The sequence below is a fragment of the Panthera tigris genome, chromosome F2 (assembly GCF_018350195.1).
Source record: "Panthera tigris isolate Pti1 chromosome F2, P.tigris_Pti1_mat1.1, whole genome shotgun sequence".
Classification (NCBI taxonomy): Eukaryota; Metazoa; Chordata; class Mammalia; order Carnivora; family Felidae; genus Panthera; species Panthera tigris.
The window spans coordinates 81,942,096-81,962,865 of NC_056676.1; the positions used below are offsets into that span (position 1 = coordinate 81,942,096).

A 20,770-nucleotide genomic window follows, 5' to 3' on the forward strand; every position below is an offset into this window, starting at 1 on the left:
CCCGGCTCCACGTCCCTCCAGGCTTCAGACACCCTGCTGCACCCGAAGCGTCCCCAAGCTTTCCCCGACCCCAACGCCAGGAACCTCTAAACGAGCACCACCGGGCCCACCTGACTCAGGTCCCCGCGTGCCACGCCAAAGCCGGTCGTGCCCCTTCCGGCTGTGTGAGGACCCGAGGCAGGTGTGACCCGCTCGCCTCGCTCTCCGCCCCTACACCGCCTCTGGTTCCTACCTGGCGTGTCTACACCACACGTCCCCCTGCACTCGCGCCAGCGGCCCTTGTGTGACGTGGCCCTGCTCCGCTGGAGAGCGTGGCGGACTTGGCCCTGGACCCCTGCCCCTCAGGCTCATCTCCTCCCAGCCCCCGCGCCCACCCCTAGGCGCCCAAAGCCCCACACCCATGATGGACAAGACACCCGGGGCCAGGGTCCCTTCTGTGCCAGGCGGGTTCCCATAGGCACCTCCTCCAAAGGCGAGGGTGGCCCAGACTCGGGCCTGCAGGACAAGGCTTCGCCCCGACGTTCCTCGACACCCCTCTTCATCACCTTCAGCTCGCTGGGGTGAGGCGTGGCCCGACGTTGCAGGCCCTGCAGTGTGCAGGAGGGTGAGGGGGGGGCGGGGAGGATGCGCCCCCTCCCCCCCGGGGCACCCCCACCATACCCGCTTCTCAGCAGCAGCTTCCTCGGCGTCGTCACCACAAGCGGGGACCTCTAGAAACTGGATGACGCTGACGCGACCGAGCGGGGCGTCGCTCCAGCTCTCAGAAGGGCTCCGCTGCCCCGGCTCCTCTGAAGGACGCGGTCGTCAAGGGGATGCCCGGCCCTGCCCCTCAGACACAGCCGCCCCGGGGCCCCGTGGCCGGTCACCTACCGAGGCTGGGTGGGGGCTGCTGCGGCAGCAGGTAGCAGGTGAGGACCTTTTCGCCGGTCTGGGCGTCGTCCTCCGTCTGGAACCGGAGCATAGGCTGTGCCTGGTTCTCAGCCAGCCATAGGGCCTTGAGGTTGAGGTGGGTGAGCGCAAACGGCAGACTCCGCAGCCTGGGGGCCGGGGGGGGGGGCGGGTGGCACGGGAGGTTCAGCGGGGGCCGGCAGGCTCGGCTGGCTCAGCGGGGGCCGGGCAGGGCGAGCACTCACCGGTTTCCAGCCACGTCCAGCACGTGCAGCTCAGCCGTGTGGGCGAGCTCGGGCGGCAGGGCGGCCAGACGGTTGTCCCTCAAGGAAAGGACACTGAGAGCCACACAGCCTCCGATCTCGGGCGGCAGCGCCTCCAGACGGTTGCGGTCCGCGTTGAGATTGGTCAGCTTGGTCAGCTTCCCCAGAGAGCGGGGCAGAGCCTGGTCGGGGCCGAGGGAGGGTCACAGGTTGGTGGGAAACTGCCCCGGTCCGGAAGTAGAAGAGGACCTTTCTGCGGGGTTCGGTCTGGCACCGCTCCCTGTCCCCCGCAGGGAACCGCTTCCGGCCATAGCCTCCCATCCAAGCAGACCCCCGGGGCCTGCCGCACGGTGCTCCTCTCTCCCCGCCTCAGCGTCCCCGGTCCCACCGGGCCGGGGCCTACCGTCAGCAGGTTCTCCGTGAGGATCAGCTCCGAGAGGTTCTCGCAGTCACCGATGGCCTCCGTCACCTCGCACAGACGGTTCTGGTCCACCTTCAGGATGGACAGCTGTTTCAGCTGACCTGGTATCGGGGAGACACGAGGACACCGCCGTGTGGGGCAAGGGCCCGGCTGCCCGTGTGGGGCACAGCTCAGAGCCCTGCCCTGCTGCAGACCCGGCCCCCATCACCCAACCCACCTGCCCTCGCAGCCCTTTGAGCTCCCCGCCCTGGAGCTGAACCGCCAGGCTCCCTCACCCGCTCACCGGGCCCCTCCCCACCCCAGTTTAATTCCCCTTCTCGGGCGCATCTCTCGGAGTCCAGGTAAGTAGAGTCAGAGCCCTCCCCGAAAGGGCCCTCCTCCGGGCCGGGGTTCCCCGCCGGCCACGCCCCCCCCCAGTGCCCCGGCCGGTGCCGACCGATGCCATCAGGGAGCCGCTGCAGCAGGTTCTGGGAGAGCAGCAGGTCCGTGAGCAGCAGCAGCCCGCCGAGCTCAGAGGGCAGCTCCTCCAGCCGGTTCTCCGACACGTCCAGGCACACCAGGCGCCGCAGGTTCCCGAGCTCCTGGAGGTGGGCGCAGGGGGTCAGGGAGCAGCTGAGCACGGGCCAGGGGGTGCCGCACCCTCACTCACCGGGGGCAGTGCGGACAACTGGTTGCGGTCCAGCCACAGCTCTCGAAGATTGGGCAGAGCCCCCAGGGTATCAGGCTGCGAAAACAGACGGGGACAGGACGACAGGGTCAGGGCGAGCACCTGAGGTCCCCGGCCCTGCCTCGCCCGAGACAGCCCCGCCCTCTCCGCACCAGCACTTCCAGCTCATTGCCTCCCAGATCCAGCTGTTCCAGCTTGACCAGGAAGGACAGGGACCTGCGGAACAAACAGCAGGTGTCGCCTCGACTGCGCGGCCTAAAGCCCCGAGGGCCTCGGCCCAGGCAGGCACCGGATGAGGACCCGAGCCCACTCACGCAGGCAGAGACTTGAGCAGGTTCTCCCGGAGCTCCAGGGTCACCAGGTTGGCGAGGCTGAAAGAGAGATCAAGGTGGGGCGTGACAGAAACAGAGAGATGGTGGGGACAAGCGGAGAAGCAGGGCCGAGCCGAGTTCCCCTGCCCTGGAGGGCACTCACTTGCCCACGTCCCCGGGCAGCGCCTGCAGGGACACGTCATTCAGGGCCAGGTGAGCCAGGCTGCGTAGCTGAGTGAAGCCTTCCGGGAGCCTGCGCCAGAGGAAGGGGACCTCAGGTGTCCAGAACGGGGCTGCATAACCTCCCGCACCCACTACTGCCCCCCACCCCTGCCACGGCCATCACCCACCTAGACAAAGGGTTCCCGCTGAAGTCTGCGATCTCCAGGGCCTTGCAGAACTTGATGCTCTCGGGGATCTCCGGAATGTCTGTGGTAGGAGAGGGATCGCCATGGAGAGACACCCGTGGTCTCTGAGGACTCCCAGTCCTTCCTGCCTCCCCTAGGCTCCACCCCGGACCCGCCCTGGGCTCCGCACCGTTCCGGGACACGTCCAGCTCCACCAGCTGCATAAAGTTGGCCACCTCGGGGGGCAACCGCTGGATCTCGTTGTCACTCAGGCCCAGCTTCCGCAAGTTCAGCAGACGAAAGAAGGGCTGTGGGCAGGGAGTGGGGTCAGGGGTGCCTGGACTCTAGCAGAGGGCCCCTCCGAGAGCAGACACGAATTCACAGCTCACGGATCCCATGGGCCCCTGCCTGCTGCAGGCCCCACAGAAACCCAGGGTCCTGCCACATCACCTCAGTCTGCAGCAGGAAAAGGAGAGAAAAACGCACACCCCCGTCTCTCCAAGCTTCTAAGTTCCTTTTGGTACCTGGTCCCTTCTCGTCAACTCAGACACGTTCCCTGCCTCTCTCTTTCCAAAGCGTTCCAAATCCTGGCTGGTGAGTACTCTCACGTCTAGCTGGGTGATTCTCCATTCCTCACCCTGTGTGCTCCCTTAATGACTCCACATGCAACCTGAAAGCCCTCTTCCCCCCGTCCAGCGGCGAGTCCTCCAGGGCCCCTGCTGGCTCTGCTGCTGCACCCAACCGACCCGGCCCAGATCTGCGGCAAGGACTGGGCAGTCATGAAGAAAAGTGACAAAATCAGCAAAGTACCCCAAGTACAGTGGTTTCGTGTACAGGGGGGCCGAAGACTCCTGGAGGTGGTGAGGGACAGAGCCCTCCTATCCAAGCCCAGAACAGGGTCACCACACCCTTTGTGGCACACAGCCCCAAGCACTGGGCCGCTTAGCAACCGGTCTCCAAAAAGGAAATCCTTTTATGACCTGCTTCCTTTAGTAACCTCTTCTCCAGAGCAGCCTTAGAAGGAAAACAAGCTGACCGGGACGCACAACCGCAAGGAGAGGTAGACAGGCGGCAGACCTATCAGGGACAAGGACCTTGAGCACAGCTCCCCTACCCTGCCTCAGCTCCTAGGAGGAGAGCAGTCGGAGAACGCCGGGCTCCTCGCCTCCCGGGCAGTGTGAAAAAGTAGTCTTCACCTGCCAGACCAGGTTCGCCTACCCACCTCGAGGGGCTCCATCCCATCCACCGCCCCCGTGCTTGCGCTCCCTTTGCTCCTAGACTGTGGCTATCCCTGTCACCCCCAGGCAGGCACCCGAGGAGCACTGCCACCTGGCGCCAGCACCCGAGGTGGGTGAGGAGGGTGGGGCTGGCCAGTAAGAACCAGCAGGGCCAGCTGGAGGCTGCGGTGCCCCGCCCGGGGCCAGCGCCTGCTGACGAGCCCTGGGCGAGCGGGAGCCGCCGCGGGGCCGATCCCGCCGACCGGTGCCCACCGGTGCCCAGGGCCGGGCCGGGCGGCAGGTAGGTGCGGGCGGCCGCTCACCTTGGGCAGCTCGCGCAGCTGGTTGGCGTCGAGGAGCAGCTCCTCCAGGCTGCGGCTGTAGCGGTAGATCTCCTCGGGCACGGCCTGCAGCGAGCAGTGCCGCTTGTCCACCGACTCCACGTGCCGGTTGCAGCGCCACAGCGGGATGCACTTGAGCATGGTGCGGGCTGGCGGGCGCGCGGCGCTGGCTCAGGCGCGGGCTCGGGCGGCGGGCTCGGCCGGGGGGCGGGGCCCGGTCCGCATGAGCGCCGGGCCGGCCGGCCGGGCGGGGGAGGGGCGGGGCGGCGGCGGCGGCGGCGGCGGCGGCGGCGCTGGGCCCGGGCCGCGCTCGGAACGCTCGGCCCGAGGCGGCCCGAGAGGGGAGGGGGTGGGGGGGGCGCGCGGCCCGGCCGGCGCTCAGACTCTCGGGAGGCGGCGGCGGCGGCCCCGCATCCCGCCCAGCCCGGTCGCCCGCCGCTGTGCCGCAGCCGGAACGGCCGCCGCTGCCCGCCGGACTGCCCCGCCGACAACCGCCGGCCGCCGCGCAGCCCGCCGGGAAGCCGAGGCCCGCCCTCGCCGCCCATCGCCGCCGGGAACTGCAACCCCCACAAGGCCCCGCGGTGTCGGCGCCTCCGAGAACCCGTAGCGGTCCCGCGCACAGCCTGTCGGGAAGCTCAGCTCCGGTGCCCGGGCGCGAAGCACGATGGGACTTGAAGTCCGCACAGGGACCGAGCTCGCGACGCTGGCCGAAGGCTTCCGGAGGTTCCGCCCGGGCCCCTCCCTGGGGTGGGTCCCGCGACCACTGGCTCAGCCAGCCGCCCCTCCCACCGGGACCTGGGCTCCCTCGGGGCAAGGCGACCAGCGGAGCCGGCGCTCCACTTCCGGGCCGACTTCGTCCCGGGGCGTGAGGTGCCCCGTGCCAGTCTTCCGGCACTAAACCTGCACAGGCGATGCCAGGACCGCGGAGCAGGAGAGCCCCACTCTGTACGGGGGCTGCTCAGGGCAGGATGTAACCAAGCAGGCCTTGACGAGCACTGCAAACGCCTTCCTCCCCCGTTCTCCAGCAGGCCTGAATTCAAGGCCCCCTCTGCCCATCCCTTCCCCCAGGCTGACTTCCGGGAGACAATAAGCACAGGACCACTGTTACACAGGGACTTTTGGGGCCAACAGCAACTGCACCTTTATCCCCACGCTGGGTGGCTAGGCCTGAGACACCAACAAATCACTCTATAAAACCCAGAGGAAACAAGGAGCAAGTGCAAGTCCAGGGAATAGGGCCAAGGTCACGCAGAAAGGTCACTGTTATCAAAACGCTCCTGGTCATACACTTCAGCCACCACCTTGCGGCCAGCAAACCAGCGCCCATTGAGGGCCTGGATGGCCTTGTGAGTCTCGGAGGCTATGGAAAACTCCACAAAAATCTTGACGATGATCTCTGCGTCCTCCTCCTCGCCCTGCTTCTCCTGGTATATGATGACACGGTTCACAGCACCAAACTTGCCACACTCCTCGGTCACCTCCCCCTCCAGGTCATCGTCGATGTCCTTGGGGTCCACCATGTTACGCAGAACCATCACCGTGGACTGTGCAGGGGAGGGGACAGCTGAGAGCTATGGCTGGCTGGGTCACCCTGCCCCACCCACCCCAGTGGCCCCGGATGCCCACCTCCTGCTTTCGGAGCAGCTTCTGCATCACCATGTGGCGGGCACTACTACCGGAGATGCTCATGTGCTCCTGCTCGCTGAGCATCTCTGGCCGCTCCGACTCAGGGAAGAGCTCCTCCTCCTCCTTCTCCTTCTTGGGCTCCAGGAGACCCAGCGTCGGGGGGCTGGCCAGGATGGGGTTCACCACTCCCACAGAGGGGATGGTGACCGGAATGGGAGGCCGGGCTGGGGTCACACCTGCAGCAAACCCACCAGGTCCACTGGTCACTCCCCCGTCTCTGCCCTTCCCAGGAAGGAGTGTAGCACCACCTACCCAGGCCTGAACCATGGCCTGTCCTGGCCACAGAGGGCTATGCGCAGAGGGGCAGGAGAAGAAGGGAGGCCCTGACCCACCCAGGCTCACCTGTGATGACTCCTGGCGCCTGGGCAGCCATGACAGCCTGGGGCAAAGCCCCCAGAGGTTGGGCCAGAGTCAGTGCAGGGGACACCAGTCCAGGAGTGGCCAGGGTACCCAGCACCGCTGCTCCAGCCACTGCTTCCTGCAACTCAGAAAGCCACCACACTCAGTCCCCGATCTGGCTGCCTCCACTCAAGACCACCCAAAGAGCCAATCCCCAAAGGATGAGGGAGAGAGGCGCTGTCACCCACAAATGAACCACACAACTGCACCAGCCCTCACCTGAGCTGTGATCTTGGCTGTGGCTGCAGCTGCGGCCACGGCAGCAGCAGGTGGGAGGCCTCCGGGTGTGGCAGGTGTGAGCAGGGGCATGGGGGGTGTGACAGCCTTGCCCACCCGCAAGTACTGGCCACCCAGATCAAACAGGTTCATGGAAGACACGGCATCCTGGGATGACTGGGCCTTCTCATACTCTGCAGGGCAGAGGCAGCAGTGAGGGTTAGCCCCAGTGCCAGGTGGGCCCCACCCTCACCTCCGTCTCCCCAAACTCACCAATGAACCCATAACCCTTGTGCTTGCCAGTTGTGGGGTCCCGGGCCAGTGTGCAAGATTTGATCTTGCCAAAGGCCTCAAATACGCTCTTGATGTCATCGTCGGAAAGATCCTGGTGCACAGAAGCCACGTAGATGCGGTTGAAAGCTCGCGCCTCCTCAGCCAGCTGGTCTATGATAGGCTGGGCCTGCCCTATATTGCTGGGTCTGCCCACCTGGGAGAGAGGCAGGGGACAAAGAGTCCCCAGTCAGCCCAGGCCTGGCCACTTCGGGCTGCTCTGCGTCTCCCAGGGGACTGAAACTAGAGCACACCCGACGTCCCGGCCCCGAGGCCCACCTCCTTGGCCCCTACCTTGATGTTCCTGCCTCCTAGCATCACTGAGTTCATCTGCTCCAAGGCGAGCTGCGCAGCTTCTGGGACCTCGTACTCCACAAAGGCAAAGCCCTGGACACGTGAATGTGCCTGTCGTTAGGCCAACAGGGCCCGGGGTGGGGGGTGGGGCGGGGTGGGGAGGGGCAGACTAAATCTCACCTTGTGCTTCATGGTGACGGAGTCCCAGGACATATCAATGCTCTTGATGGGTCCGAAGGGAGCAAAAGCCTGGCGAATGGTGTCCTCCCCAAGCTCATAGTAGATGGAACCCACGTAGACCCGACACATGATGGCCAGCGCCCGCTGCCGCTGAGCTGCCATCTGGAGCAGGACACAAGGGGAGAGAGAGCCACTGGCTTGTGAGGGGTTGCAAGAGGCTGGGCAGCCCACTCCCCTCCTGGCCCACCTACCCAGCTCCGCTGTGGGGAGAGCTCCCCACACGGCAACAAGGTGCAGGCTCAGCTCCTGCAGTCAGGGGAGCAGGGGTCAACAGGACCCTACCCCCAGGAAGGAAGGCCAGGCCCAAAGGCAGGACACGGACGCACCCCGGCCCATCCAGGTCCTGGGCAGACTGGCAGCAAAGCTGACAAGCGGCTGGGAGGCAGGGCTGCACGCCCTCCCACCCTGCCCACCTTCCAGTCTGGGGGCCAGGTACCCCAAGCTGGGCTAGAAGATCCTCCCAGGGTCCTGGTCAAGTGCTCTAGCAGAAGAGGGAAGGGGAAGCCATCCAAGCTTCAGGGACCCACTGGTGTGGAGGCAAGAGAGGGGGCAGAAGACAGGGCAGCTACTGCCCAGAAGAGAGCCCAGGGGAGGAGGTCAGGAGCCCAGATGGGGGCTCCCTGCAGAGACAAAGGGCAGCTGCTCATGCAGGGCCAACTCAGGTGGGGGCTTAGCATTTGGCAAGCCCCCCAGTGTGTTGAACACCTGACAAAAAAGGGCTGGCTGGAGCTCACCCCTGCAGCCCCAAGGCCCCGCCCCCAGGAATGTCAGAAGGTGGCAGAGCTGCCAAAAAGAGAAGCCCCAGGGCTCCTTGGAGCAGGGAGGGAACAGGCCCAGCGGGCCCAGGACTCTGCTTGGGCAGACGCTGCCTCTGCGCCGCCGGGGCAAGCTTGGGCCCAGGGACCTCCCCATGCCCCTCAGGGACGGGGTTCCCACCCCCGCCACCTCACACGTGACGTGCCAGGCAGGGGGGTTCCCAGAGCCATATGCAGTGGGCGGCCAGGAGCTGGGCCCCGGGGAAGACATCAGAGGCCCAGGGCAGGCAAAGAAGATGGGATCCTGGCTCTAGTCCCTCCATAAACACGGGCTCCCCTCACCCTCAAAAGGCTCCCCATAACCAGAGGCTAGTTTCCCTCTTTAGACACCAACCGGCCTCTTATGTAGACCAGACCTCCCCCTCCCTCAAAGAGGAGCCTGAAAATCAGATCCATGTGCTCCCCCAACTAGGAATTTCCCCCAAATGGGACTGCCCTTCTCAAACTGGGCTCCTGACAAGTCGGCCTCAGGCCCCTGCAGAGACCAAGGACCAGCAAAGGTGGAACTACGTCCCCTCTCGCACCAGACACCCCACACATACACCATCTACCCCTCAGGTCAAAACCCCCCAAGATAACAGCACATCTCCTCTCCAGGGTGGGCTTCCCAACAGCAGGTGGGCCAAGAGCCCTCCTCCCTGACGTCTCCCCATAGACAGACACTCCTCAGCGAGGACGTCGGGTCTGTCTGGCCCTCGACAGGGCCACATCTCCCCTGTGAGAGCAGCACACCCAGGGATGACCCCCAGGGGATGGAGCAGTGTCTCTTTCCCAGACTCCTCCGCCCACGGCAGCCAAGGCCACAGCCACCGCCTCTGCCTCCTCCCTGGCCCACTCTGGGCTCAGCCCCTGCCTGCTCCCTGGCTGCATGGCCTCTACCCCTTGCTGACAGCCAGGCCCAGAGGACCAAATTCTTGCCCTTCCCTCTCCTGCTTGCTTGGGACCCCCCAGCCCCCCGCCCCATCCATCCATCCTCCCTCCAGGGTCTGATGGGGCCGGGAGTTAGGACTCGTCTCTCCTCGGGGGCCTGACCCCAACCCAGGAGCCCGGGCAGCCTGGAGACCGGCAGAGCTGAAGGCCCAGGCGCTGCGCCTCGTGCGTGCAGGCGACATGGGTGAAGGTGGGCCTGGCGTGGGCAGCTGCCCTCCTGGCCTGCTGCCCTCCGCAGTTACCTGGCCGGTTAGTTTTAAGGCGGGACCTCAGAGCAGATGGAGGCCTCCCCAGGGGCGGTCCCGGGTGGGTGCCCGCCCACACCACTGGCCCCGCCACGCCTGGCGCTCTGCTGCGCTCGTCCCGAGCTGGCGGGCAGGGCCGGCTAGGGGAGCAAGGTCCCCAGCACGCGGGCTGCACTGCCCCCCTCTAGCCCTGACTAAGGACATGAGCCCCGGAAGAAGTGAGCATTTCTATTGACCGATTGCAAAGGTGAGAGAGGATCTCCAAAGCCCATTGTCACTGCTGCCATCTGAAAGACAGTAAAGACAGAGTTCAGTCTGTTGGAGCCGAGCAGTCTCCCGCTCTTGTCACACCTCACGCAGACAGCGGCAAGGCCCGGAGTCCCCGCCCTGCCAGGGAGGCCCGCCTGCCTTCCCAAACTGCCGGCCAACTGGCCAGCCGCCGGCACCTGCCCAGGGGGGGCCTCAGAGCCCCAGGTGCCCCGCCCCGCAGCCTGGCCGGCGGGGCAGAAGGAAGGGAGGGGGAGGAGGGGGGGAGGGGGAGGAGGAGAAGGAGGAGAAGGAAGAGGAGGAGGGTGCGGACGGAACAAGGTGAAGAGCCAGGGCGTCTCCTGGCAGTGTGGATATCTGAGGGCCGGGCAGGGGGGCAAGGGGCTCGAGGCCCAGGCACCAGTCAGCCTCTCCCTGGCCTCTTCCCCACAGCCACTGCGGCTTCCCGTCACAGGGCCAGAACAGGGCCCTGTTGGAAGTGCTCCCAGCCTGTCCTCTCCGTCCCAGACCCCAGTCCGGGTGGTCTGGGCTCACTGCAGGGGTCGGGGCCTGACACCTCTGATCCGAGGCCGTGGGGGTGGGGAGGAACGCCCCTACATGCTGCACCCTCAACTGGGCGCAGAGGCGACCTGAGGCAACGCTTTCAAGTCCGAGAGGAGGAGCCAACTCAGGGTGCGGGGCAGGGCTACAGAGAAGGGCGGGAAGGGGCCGCGGGCACTCAGCAGATGGGTAAGGCTGGGCCACTCGTGCCTCGCGGAGAAGCCTGGGCATCCCAAGAACGAGTCCTTGAGAAAAAGAACCGCGACACCTCGCGGGGACGGCCACAGGCACAGGAGGAGGAAGAGAAGGAAGAGGAGGTGGGTGGCGGGGAGGGGCGGGCGGAGGCTCCCGGCCCGGGCGGGCGGGGCCGGCCTCAGGCGGAGCCGGCACCGAGGCCGGAGGGCGGGGCGCGGGCGGCTCACCTGCAGGTTGGTGAGCTGCTGTTGCTGGTGCGCGATGGTCTGCTTCACCAGCACGCTCTTGATGCTCTGCTCCATGGCATACTTCTTGGCCTGCGGGAGAAGGCGGTGAGGAGCACTGGGGGGCCCGGCCTGCGGGAGATGCGCTTTCCTCCGCCACCTGCTCCCCGCCCCCGCTGTGCCCTGGTTCCCCAGCAGGTACACTCTCACCTTCTGGAGGGCCTCTTGCTGCTCGGGCGTCAGAGGAGGCAGTCCCAGCTTCGCGGTTGTGTTCTGCCCGTTCTCCATCTTGATGGAGTCCGTCCCCTGGTAGTGGGGAGCGGGAAATCATTAAGAATAAGCTCAAGGCCACCCCACGTGGCTCCAGGAACCCCACCCCACCTGCCTCCCCCTGCACCTGCACGTGGCCTCGGGCCCAGTCCGTTCCCAGGGACAGACAGCTCCTAGTCACGGGCTGTCTCTGGCCTGGCCTAGATATGCGTCTGCCCCTCCGCCATCCCTGTGCCTGTCCCTAGTCCGCCCTCTCCCAAGACTCCTGAGCAGGACACACGCTGAGGAAGGCAGGTACGTCGGGGCCCGTGGACAACCCTGAACAGTTTTGGGGCCCAGGCCACAATGGCCTCCTCACGAGATACCGAGACAGGCAGCGAGTAGTAAGAGGGGCCCATCCCTTGGAGCAAGCCTGACCCCAGAACCTCAGGCCCACACGGTGCAAGAAAGCTGGCCTTAGCCATCCCTTATAAGGAAGAGGGGCCATGGTTCTCTGGATGTGCTGGGACTCCTCATTCCCGGACTGCCTGTCACCCACCTCTGCCCTCCACACCGCCCCACAGACCCAGCCATGGTCACAGACTCAGCTTTCCTGATTGGGTGGAGTACCAGGGACCACTCAAGGAGCAAGTGTGGGAAAGGGCCTCCCTCCCAGCATACCTTCAGGCAGCGCCCCATCCCCTATCCCTGCACACTGTTGAAAACCTGGACTTGCTCTCCCAGGCCACCACAGCCCCAAGGAGGACTCCAGTCTCCTGGGAAGAGAAGCCAGGAGCAGACCAGCCACAGAAGAAAAGTGGACCTGCCAGCACCCTAGCCAGGTGAGCATGGGGACCAGGAGACATTTTGGGGAGGTGGGGGGGGGGGGGGAGCAGGCACAGCCTGCTGCAGACCAGAGCGAATGCAGCTAGGATTAAGATTACATTCTTTCTGCCAAAATACATTTCTAAGCTGTGTGCAGGCGAAAGAATACAGTTCTGTGAGCAAGAAAAAAACCACAGCCATCAGACCAAAGAGTACGTGTCTCAGGAGTCAGACCACACCTGCCTGCCCAGGAGCTCAGAGGGCCTGGGGCTACCCCAGCAACCGCAAGGATAGACCACCACCAGCCCCCTCCAGAGGGGATGCTCTGCAGCTCCCAGCACAGCCTTGGGAGGGACAGCAGAGGAGACAGACAGACCCCCAGCGCAGGCATGATGAGCAAGGACATCAGAGGAGGCAGGAAGGGGCCAGCTGACCCAACCCCCAGGAATCCCCATCCTGACCAGCCCAAGAATTAGGTTTCCAGCACAGGATCAAAGGGCAGAAGGGGCCTGGAGGTCCCTACTCTGGCGACCCAGTCTGGCCCAGAGGCTTGTCCTCTCTACCCTCCCGGCTGGCCCCAAGCCAGGTTCTCCTTAGTGAGACAAAGGCAAGAGTGCCAGGGGCTGTGACTCTAGAGCAGGCTGTCACCATGGTAACCAATGCCAACCCCCTTTCAGCCCCTTAGAAACTTTTCAATCTCCTCTTTGTCTTGGTAAACAAAAGGCCCTTCTCTCATCAATCAGGGCAGGGGAGGGCTGGCTAGATGGACACCCTGGCCCCTCTGCCCATCTGCTTCAGCCCCCATAACTTCCCAGGATCCAAGCCGCATATCACGGCCAAACGTCCCCTGAGTGTGTGGGGGCCCGCAGGAGGGTCCCACTCCAGCCGGCCCCCAGGCTACCTTGTTGAGCCCCCACTGGAACCCGCTGGGGGCAGGCGCTGCCATGGAGAAGCACAAAGAACCCTACTGCCCAGGGACAAGGACTGGCTCCACCTCCCATAGGACAAGCTCCCAAGGACAAAGAAACCGGAGCAGGACGAGATCTGCCCAGACCCACTCTGAAGTCTGGCCCGAGTCCCATGGAGACCCCGTGCTCTGACTTACACATGTTCTGCTTCGCTGTTTGATCTAAATTCGAGGTCTGAAGTGAAAATCTCTGTTTCTGGCTCTTAACACCCATCACACTCTGAAAGGGCACATCTGCCCTCTTCTAGCACACCCGTGGCGAAGGGCGTGCACTCGCTCTGGGTCAGCCCCCAGCTAACCATCATCACTATCTGCCCGACGTCTGAAGACACGAGGCTGTGACCCACCACAAAAGCAGGGCAGATGCTAAGGGGAGACCCAGGCCTGAGGCCGGGTGGTGAGGGGACAAGACAGGTGCCTGCACCCAGAAGGTAGAGAAGAGTCCCTAGAGCTCCTCCCACCCCACCCCCACCTCTCTAGGCCCAGGGACACGCAGGCAGGCAGGCGGGCGGGCGGGCGGGCGGGCGGGCAGGCAGGCGGGCAGGCGGGCAGGCCTGAGGGCAAGGACGGTTAAGGTCAGTACCTGTGGAGGTTTCCATTTGTCTCCCGCTGCCACCACTGCCGCCGCCGCCGCTGCCGCCGCCGCCGCCGGCTCGGACCCCCCTCCTTGCTGGCCATTGACCTGCTGCAGGCAGGAAAGAGATGTTGTAACGGACAGTTATAAGACCCACCCACCCCGGCCCTCTCTCCCCTTCCCTAGCTAAAGGCCAAGTGTCCATGGACGAGAAAGAGAGGCAGCAGAGGCACAGGACAAGACCAGCTCTGGCTTGGCCCCTGAGCATCCGACAGTGTCCCACTCCACCCCACACCGCCCATTCCTCCAGGACACCTGCAGCTGATCAGGGTCCTGGCAAAAGGGGCCGGCCTGTCAGAGTCTAGGGCAGCCCAGAGTTGGCAATGAGTCACCAGGAAAGGACAGGACAGAGGATAAGAGCTCCTGCCCCATGTCGAGGAAAGGCATCCTTCCCTAGGTCTAAAACTGCCCTCTGGCCACACAGCCGAGGTCTTAAAGATCAGTTCCTTTCCTGCCGGCAGGCTGGGCCAGGCCACAAGGGATGACAGGGGGCACAGCTGGCCATCCCCCACATCCCCCCCTGAGGCAGACAGCGGAACCTCTCTAGCTGCCTGCACACACGTCTGGGCCGGCCCCATGGCTCAGCATCAGTCCCAGTGCCTTCCACAGGCTCTGGCCAAGCCCACACCCCAAACCCTTCCTGAAGACACCTCTGAGGAGGGCTGTTCTCCGAATAACAGGCTCTGGTACGTGGTCTGCACACACAAGCCTCCCTTCCCCCGCAGTCAAACTGTCCGGGGCTGTCTAACTGCAGGGAGGGCAGCCGAGAGCTTGGCCATACTCCACACCCAGAGGGGCATGGAGCCACTGCCAGGCAGAGATAGCCCAAAGGAGAGAACAGCTCTCAACTCAGCTCAGCAGGAGCAAAGACAGGCCACAGGCAGGAGGCAGCAACGATGGGGGCTGGGGGACTTGGTGGAAGGGCCCGGAGATCTACTCCACCTTCTCAGGCCACACAGCGGGAACTGAGAGCAGAACACACTTTCCCCACTCCCAGCTCACAAGACCCACAGACATCTAGGAACACAGGGGACAACCACGCTTACCCTGGGAGCCCTGTGCACAAAGCCAGAGGCTGGGATGACTTGGTCAGAGCTCGTCTCAGGCCCTCTAGCTCCAAAGAAGACGGCAACACAAGCCTGTCTGTGCTGGACACACGGCCAGTGGGCACAGGAGCTGTGGCTAACCCAGCCCTGCGCCTTGCCCAGAGCTGCACCACTCAGTTGCTGAGCTCAGCACCACTGCTACTTAGGAACGATGCCCCACAGAGAGCCAAAGGATGGGGGACCCTTGTGGCATGGCCCCACCGACTGGGCGTATGGCAGCTGGGGTCAGGGTCCATGTCTGGCTTGCCTCAAGCACCCTGGCACCCCCAGGAGCACATCTGGAGCCGAGGCTGCCCTCTCGAGGCTCACAGCAAGAGCTGACTTCAGGTCTGCGAAAGCAATCCAGCACCTAGGCCTGTGAACAGAGCCAACCCGAGGGCACATTTATCAACGACTTCTTGCTCTCCCAAACTAATATAATAGCCAACATAGGAAACAGGCCATTGCTGAAGGTAGTACACGACTCAGAAGAGACCTCTCAGGAACGGTCAGGCCGGCAGGGGAGACCACAAGGAACATGCCACCACCTCCTCGGACACCAAGGAGCTAGTCCCACAGAGCCCACGGTTCTGCTAAGAAAGCTTGGAGAAAACTGCTGTTTATGATCACAGATGGCCACGTGCTGTCACCCTCTGGCAATGAAAACAGGCGGCTTTGCAGTCACAAAGCTCCCTGTCATCAGGCAGCAGTGCCTCAAAGGGTGAGAAGTCCCCTCTGGGAGGCAGTGCGGCCCTGTGATTCTGGGCCCCAAACTCCAGCACTGCCACTGCTCACCGGCCTAGGCTCAAGACGAGTACTTCCATCAGAAATGCCAGAGAATTTAAAGTAATTACTTAACGTGTCCAAGACTCGGCCTCTTCAGGCCTGTGTCCCGGGGCTGGCAAGCAGGTTCAGTGAGTCACCCCGCGTAAAGTACTCAAGGCTCTCCCGGCACAGAGCAAGCAGCTCTAGGTCTCAGCCATTATCAGCACTGGTACAACACCCAGCGTCAAATCCCCAGAGCAGAGCCACTGCGGGACGCCCTCCGTCTGTTCAGTCCTCTTTACACGGTGCCACGTGGTCTACCAGACGGCTGGGCTCTGTGCTGGGCACTTTGCAGCAAAAACCAGGCAGGTGGCACCTACATAAGAAGACTGCTGTAGTTCACGAGCACAAGACGAAACCACCAAGCGAGCGCAGGATGCGAAGAAAGGCACCGAGGGTGCTCCGCTGAGGCAGCCAGGGAAGGCCGACGAGGTAGGTGCGGACCATCTTCAGAAGGAGAAGAAAGCACCGGTGCCCACAGGGAAGGGAGAGGGTCTGGCGCCCCTGCCGCATAGACGGAGACCAAGAGGAATGGCTCCAAGTGGGAGTGAGCCCAGTGGTCACAGGTAGGGAAGAACGGAGTGATAAGTCACAGACACACGATGCCACCAGAAGACCACGCCCCTAACGAGAAGGGGCCGTGGCCTGTTTCTGCAGCCAACAGGTGGAAGGCACAGAAGGGACAAGCGGCACTTCCGCATCTTCCTGCGTCCTTCCCTAGTGATCGCTGTCAGCCAAATTCGGTGCCACTCTATCCCCACGTCCCACGAGAGCTGAAGCCACATCTCAGGACAGCACCTGTGCTGCTCAGCATGCACGGACCACGGGACAGAACAGGCTCTCACTATGCCCGACCAAGACAGAACACAGGCTGTCTAGAGAGCCACCCACTGGAAAGGTCAGAAGAGGAACGTGTCAGACCACAGCCTGGACCTCACTCCCAGAATCTGACGTGAGCCTGAGACTGTACGGTTTTCGGACGCCCACCAACGTATGTACGTGTCAACCTCTTGAGAGAATTCAAATGAGCAACAAACACCCCTACGGAAAACCTCGGTTTGCGGGACTCAGACTCACTGCCCGTGGCCACCTCTACCGTGAGGTCACCTCTGTCTGGCACCACGCCACGGCGCAACTGAGCCCAACTCATCCCTCAGGGTCCGTGAGTGCAGGGCGCTGCCAGCTCCAGCCTCCAGCACCCAGCGAGGCCAGCGCTCGGTGTCCATGCTGCCGCTGCAGGAGGCTTGAGGGAAACCAGGCACCCACTCTTCACTGGCTTCTCCTCCTCCACATTCCACACTTTCCCAGGAGTCTGGGTCCTCGTCTCCAAGCCTCCCTCTCCTTCGCTGTCCAATTCTAACCACTGTCCGGGACAGTCGCCAAGTCCTCTATCTCCGTCTCTTTTCTAACTTCCTCTCAGGCAGGTCGTTTGCTCCTGTGGTTTCAACAGGGAGCGGGACGCGGTAGAAAGAGGACAGTAAAGTTAGCAAGGTCGGAGAATCACACGCTGGGCTCCCCTCACAAGCTGGGGCCTCCCCCCACCCCCCAGCCTGTTCCTGTCCCAGTGACTCCCAGTGACATAGGTCCAGCCTCCCTCATGGGTGTCGGCCCCCAGCAGAGGGCCTGGCCAAGATCTAGTTCTAACCTAAGTCCACTCCCTGACCTCAGGTGTCTTCCCCATCAGTCCAGCGTCCAGCCACCTGCAACAGGTGCCTTCTCTGACAGACCTCACCATGTCACCGTGGGTATGGATTAGGGGCGGGGGGGAAGGTAAATAAAGCAACGGAATGACGTTGTGCAAGGTCCAGGAGAACAGTCATTTAAACCGAATAGGAAGAAAAAAGGGTCAAGGGAGACTTCACCATGAAATGTGGTGTATGTAAGCGTTCTCCATCAATGCTAATCGCTCCAGGTGACTGAAAGGTAGGTGAGCACTGAGCAGGGGAGGGAGAGGCTCCTTCCGCTGGATGTCCACACCACCCTGAGCACAGGTCCCTCGAGCTCACAGTATACATGGGCCCCGTGGGTGGCAACTGGTCCTCAGGGTCCACCAGACCCCAGAAGGGGGCCGGGACTACGTCTAGTTGCCCACTGTGCCCCCAAGTGCTCGGACAGAGCCTGGGGCAAAGAAACTGCTCAAGAAACGTGATGCGAGAGCACATTCTCTCCTTCCTGAATAAGGAAGCCGGGATGGAGTCCCTGTTAGCTGGTAACCACTTCCCGCGGAGCATCAGCGGAGAGCAGCAGAGTCGCAGCTGTGGATGCAAGGAGCCAAGGCCACCACCCTTCCCACCGGGCCAAGATGCCTTCCTACAGGCCCTGCACGCCTGGCGGCTCGTTCCCACGGACAGGAGGAGACGCCATCACTGCCAGGAGCCCCGCAGTCAAGCCCCGGCCACAGGCGCACCCGTCGGCAGAAGGGTACGACAGCCGCCCGGCTCCGCCCTGAGGCTGCGACTCGGCGGCGCGACCCGAGGCCGCTCGCGCAGGCCCGGCCGGCCGCCCCCCCGACCGGGCAGCCCTGGGCGCGCCTCACGGCCCCCAGACTCCGACCGCCGGAAGCTGTAGCCCGCGAGCCGGAAGCTGCGGCCGCGGGCCCGGCCCCGCCTCGCGCCCGCCCCCGCCCCCGCCTCGCAGAACCGAGAGCCGCGGGGGCCCGGGAGCTACCGCTGCGTCCCCAAGAGGCCTTCGGCGCCCTGGCCCGGCCGACGACCCACTCCCGCCGACCGAGCGGCGGCCTGCGCTCACCGGCGGCTCACTTACGAGAGCTATGGTCGCCGTCGCCATCTTGCGTCCGTCGCGGCCGCCGCGCGCGCCACACGCTCCTGCTCCCTCCGCGGTCTCGCGCGATCTGGTTTGCCAGCGGATGCGCCCGGAGAAGGGGGGAAGTCTCGCGACAAAAAGCCCCTTCGCCCTCGACGAGGGAAGACAGAGGAATGAGCTTCCGGTGTGGGGAGGGACCGTTAAGGGCCCGAAGTGGAGCCGGCGGATGGGGCGGGGCCGGGGCCGTGTGGGCGGGGCCGGCGGCGCGCACCTCTTTCCCGGTTGCCTCACACATCTTGTCTTTCGCAGCGCTTACCCTTCGCCGGCGGAGGGCCGTCCAGACTCAGTGTGTCTGTTAGCCCCTCGCTTCGCCCTCCTGCCCCTCCTCCCGCCGCTGCTCCACTTTTCTGCCTCCTTAACAGAAAAACGGGTGATGTGTGTGTCTCCTGCGTCCCCGCTCTCACCCAAGAGGCAGGACAGAGGAAGTTTGGATCCCCTCCGGGGCTGAAGAAGTCCCATCTGCCCAAACGATCTTGTTGAAAGAGGTCACGAAGAGTCGCCATATTTCAGAGTCAGATTTCAAGTTACATCTTCTTTGCGTCGTGCCATCTCTGAAGTCAGCATGCGCCTACCAGTGAATGATGTGCCTTCGTTTAATTAGCCTCATTCTCTTTCCTAGTGAGTCATAAAACAGCAGTGCATCTTGAAACTGATGGCGTCATGGATTCAATGACATGCAGTCGGTAGAACGGGAATCCAAAAGACAGGCTTGTGAACCCATCCAGTGGGAAGGGCCTGCACCCAGAGTCCCCATCGGGGCCTTGAGCTGCCCTAGACGTCTGCCATATGTCACACCCAGCCCCAAGACCGTAACACAATGAAGCCACATCTGTAAGCTCAGTGAAATTGTCAGTCCAACAACTTCGGCCTACCTGAGGCAACAAAGTGTCTTTCCCAGTTAGGCAGGTCTCTTCTCAATCCTGGGAGGCTTTACCGTCTAGTTAAACAGGGTTGAATATTTTCTTCATACCCCTCCCCTCTAAAATGATAGAATTTTATAAAGACAAAAACCCACGAACACAGAAGTGAAATATTGTGGAACTGGAGGAAGGTGGAGAAGGGGGTCTGTTTAGCCACCTGGAGGTTAGCATCTGAGGGGTCGTGTGTGAAAATGCAGCTGCAAGAAAGAGGAGACCCCCAGGACCTCTATCCCTACTGGCAGTGGCTGGGCTGTCAGAGCAGAACCCTGTTCTGAAAGGGAGTGAGATTCTTGCCCTGTCCCCACCTCCACCCTGGCTCGAAGTCTAGCCCCCAGCATGTGCCCACCACAAAACTCAGAGCTCCTCTCTGCAGTAGCTCCTGGCTCAAAAGAAGACTGGCAGCTGGAGGGTGCTCAGGAGAATGGCCTGGCTAGATCCCTGGCCTCAAAGCTCACCAGGCAATAAGCCCCACCATTAAGATCGTATCACCCTTAAGAGCAACTGGACAGCCCAGGATCACCAGACACCTAAGGAGAATGAACAAAAATGGAAATGGAAAAGGAACTCAGAAGGAGCAGAGACAATAAAGCAAAAAGAAAAAGAAGAAAAGCTAAACTCATATCCTCAGATACTAGAGAGGATGTTGCATCCAAAATCAAGAACAAGCAATATATTGCACACCTGAAACCTAACACTGCACGTCAGCTAACTGGAAGCAAAATGAGAACTTTTTTAAAAAAGAAAAACAAAATCAAGAACAGGAGGCTATAAAGAAAGAATATTCAGCAAATGTTAAAGAGTGCTTACAAATGAAACATATGGGAGGAAAATGAACAATTCAGTAGAGGGTTGAAAGATACAGTTGAAATCTTCTAGGATGTATAGAACAAAACCAGATAGGTAGAGAAGATCAAATGTAACCATAATCACACTGATCAGTATTCTTCAGTGCTTACAACTGGACTGGCACTTCAGTGGCCTCCATGATAGAGAGGGATGGGTGAAGTAGTGAATGGGCTGGGGCTTGCCACCACCACCACTGCAGGAGAGTGGGAGGCACAAGCACCACTGTCTGGTGGCAGCTTCCCCTGTGACATTTGACATTGACGTATAAAAGGCATTCAGAGTGCTTGTGTTCTGGGCACTGTTCTCGTTACTTTACAAACATTACCTGTGTGATCTTTACAATGATCCCATGGAGTGGGTACTGTTATTATCCCATTTTTACAGACAAGAAAGTAGGGGCATGCTATCATACCTCAGGAAGCGGAATGGCCCCACAGCCTATGCCCTTAACTACCGTGTATTGTGCCTCTCAAAGCTCAACATCTAAATAATAAAAATTCCTCAAAATAAGAAGGGGAAAGTCAACCAAAAAAAAAAATTCCTAGAACCGAAGGATTGGGATCTCTGGACAACAGATAAAAGAGAAGTTTTAAATGAAGAACTATCATTGAGAATTTCCAAAGGGAGGGAGAGAGAGGAAGAGGATGTGAGAGAGACAGAAATCACAAGGGGTCAGAATTCAGAAAGGCATGAGAATTCTTGGGACTAGAAGAAAATCACATGATACTCTCAAAATCCTTGGGAGAAATAATTTTCAACT

General features: G+C 62.2%; 2 protein-coding genes and 1 long non-coding RNA gene across 16 annotated transcripts in view; 1 reads left to right on the forward strand and 2 right to left on the reverse strand.

Moving 5' to 3' along the window:
- The window catches only part of SCRIB (scribble planar cell polarity protein), a 21,411-nt gene extending 16,752 nt beyond the window's left edge, over positions 1–4,659 (reverse strand). For 3 of the 4 annotated variants that reach the window (XM_042972609.1, XM_042972610.1, XM_042972608.1), the window contains exons 1-13: positions 4,438–4,659; positions 3,088–3,205; positions 2,901–2,979; positions 2,714–2,803; positions 2,554–2,610; positions 2,392–2,455; positions 2,222–2,296; positions 2,009–2,153; positions 1,555–1,673; positions 1,134–1,333; positions 871–1,037; positions 661–788; positions 462–587 (exon numbers count right to left, since the gene is read on the reverse strand). In XM_042972609.1, coding sequence (XP_042828543.1) covers positions 462–587; positions 661–788; positions 871–1,037; positions 1,134–1,333; positions 1,555–1,673; positions 2,009–2,153; positions 2,222–2,296; positions 2,392–2,455; positions 2,554–2,610; positions 2,714–2,803; positions 2,901–2,979; positions 3,088–3,205; positions 4,438–4,596 — 1,527 coding nt within the window. In that variant the 5' untranslated portion in view covers positions 4,597–4,659. Of the gene's footprint in view, positions 1–461; positions 588–660; positions 789–870; positions 1,038–1,133; positions 1,334–1,554; positions 1,674–2,008; positions 2,154–2,221; positions 2,297–2,391; positions 2,456–2,553; positions 2,611–2,713; positions 2,804–2,900; positions 2,980–3,087; positions 3,206–3,707; positions 3,871–4,437 lie in introns of those variants that run through there. The other variant, XM_042972612.1, reaches the window with a different exon arrangement.
- LOC122234845 lies at positions 3,889–13,044 on the forward strand. 3 transcript variants are annotated; one of them, XR_006212766.1, is made up of 4 exons: positions 3,889–4,105; positions 11,311–11,400; positions 11,830–11,927; positions 12,726–13,044. It is a non-coding gene; the product is annotated as an uncharacterized LOC122234845 (long non-coding RNA). The 3 variants fall into 3 exon arrangements; XR_006212765.1 differs by lacking the exon at positions 3,889–4,105 and having other exon boundaries at positions 11,139–11,400; XR_006212767.1 differs by lacking the exons at positions 3,889–4,105; positions 12,726–13,044 and adding an exon at positions 12,058–12,193 and having other exon boundaries at positions 11,139–11,400.
- PUF60 (poly(U) binding splicing factor 60) lies at positions 5,572–18,364 on the reverse strand. 9 transcript variants are annotated; one of them, XM_042972619.1, is made up of 12 exons: positions 18,170–18,364; positions 13,461–13,562; positions 11,047–11,142; positions 10,840–10,929; positions 9,847–9,897; positions 7,561–7,722; positions 7,381–7,473; positions 7,030–7,243; positions 6,760–6,950; positions 6,484–6,619; positions 6,082–6,317; positions 5,572–5,999 (listed from the first exon to the last, which is right to left on the reverse strand). In XM_042972619.1, exons 1-12 carry the CDS (start codon positions 18,206–18,208, stop codon positions 5,700–5,702), a joined length of 1,710 nt encoding a protein of 569 aa, XP_042828553.1. In that variant the 5' UTR covers positions 18,209–18,364; the 3' UTR covers positions 5,572–5,699. The 9 variants fall into 9 exon arrangements, with proteins under 9 accessions (XP_042828553.1, XP_042828549.1, XP_042828548.1 ...); XM_042972615.1 differs by having other exon boundaries at positions 13,461–13,559; positions 18,185–18,295; XM_042972614.1 differs by having other exon boundaries at positions 18,185–18,294.
- Positions 18,365–20,770: the final 2,406 nt, after the last annotated feature.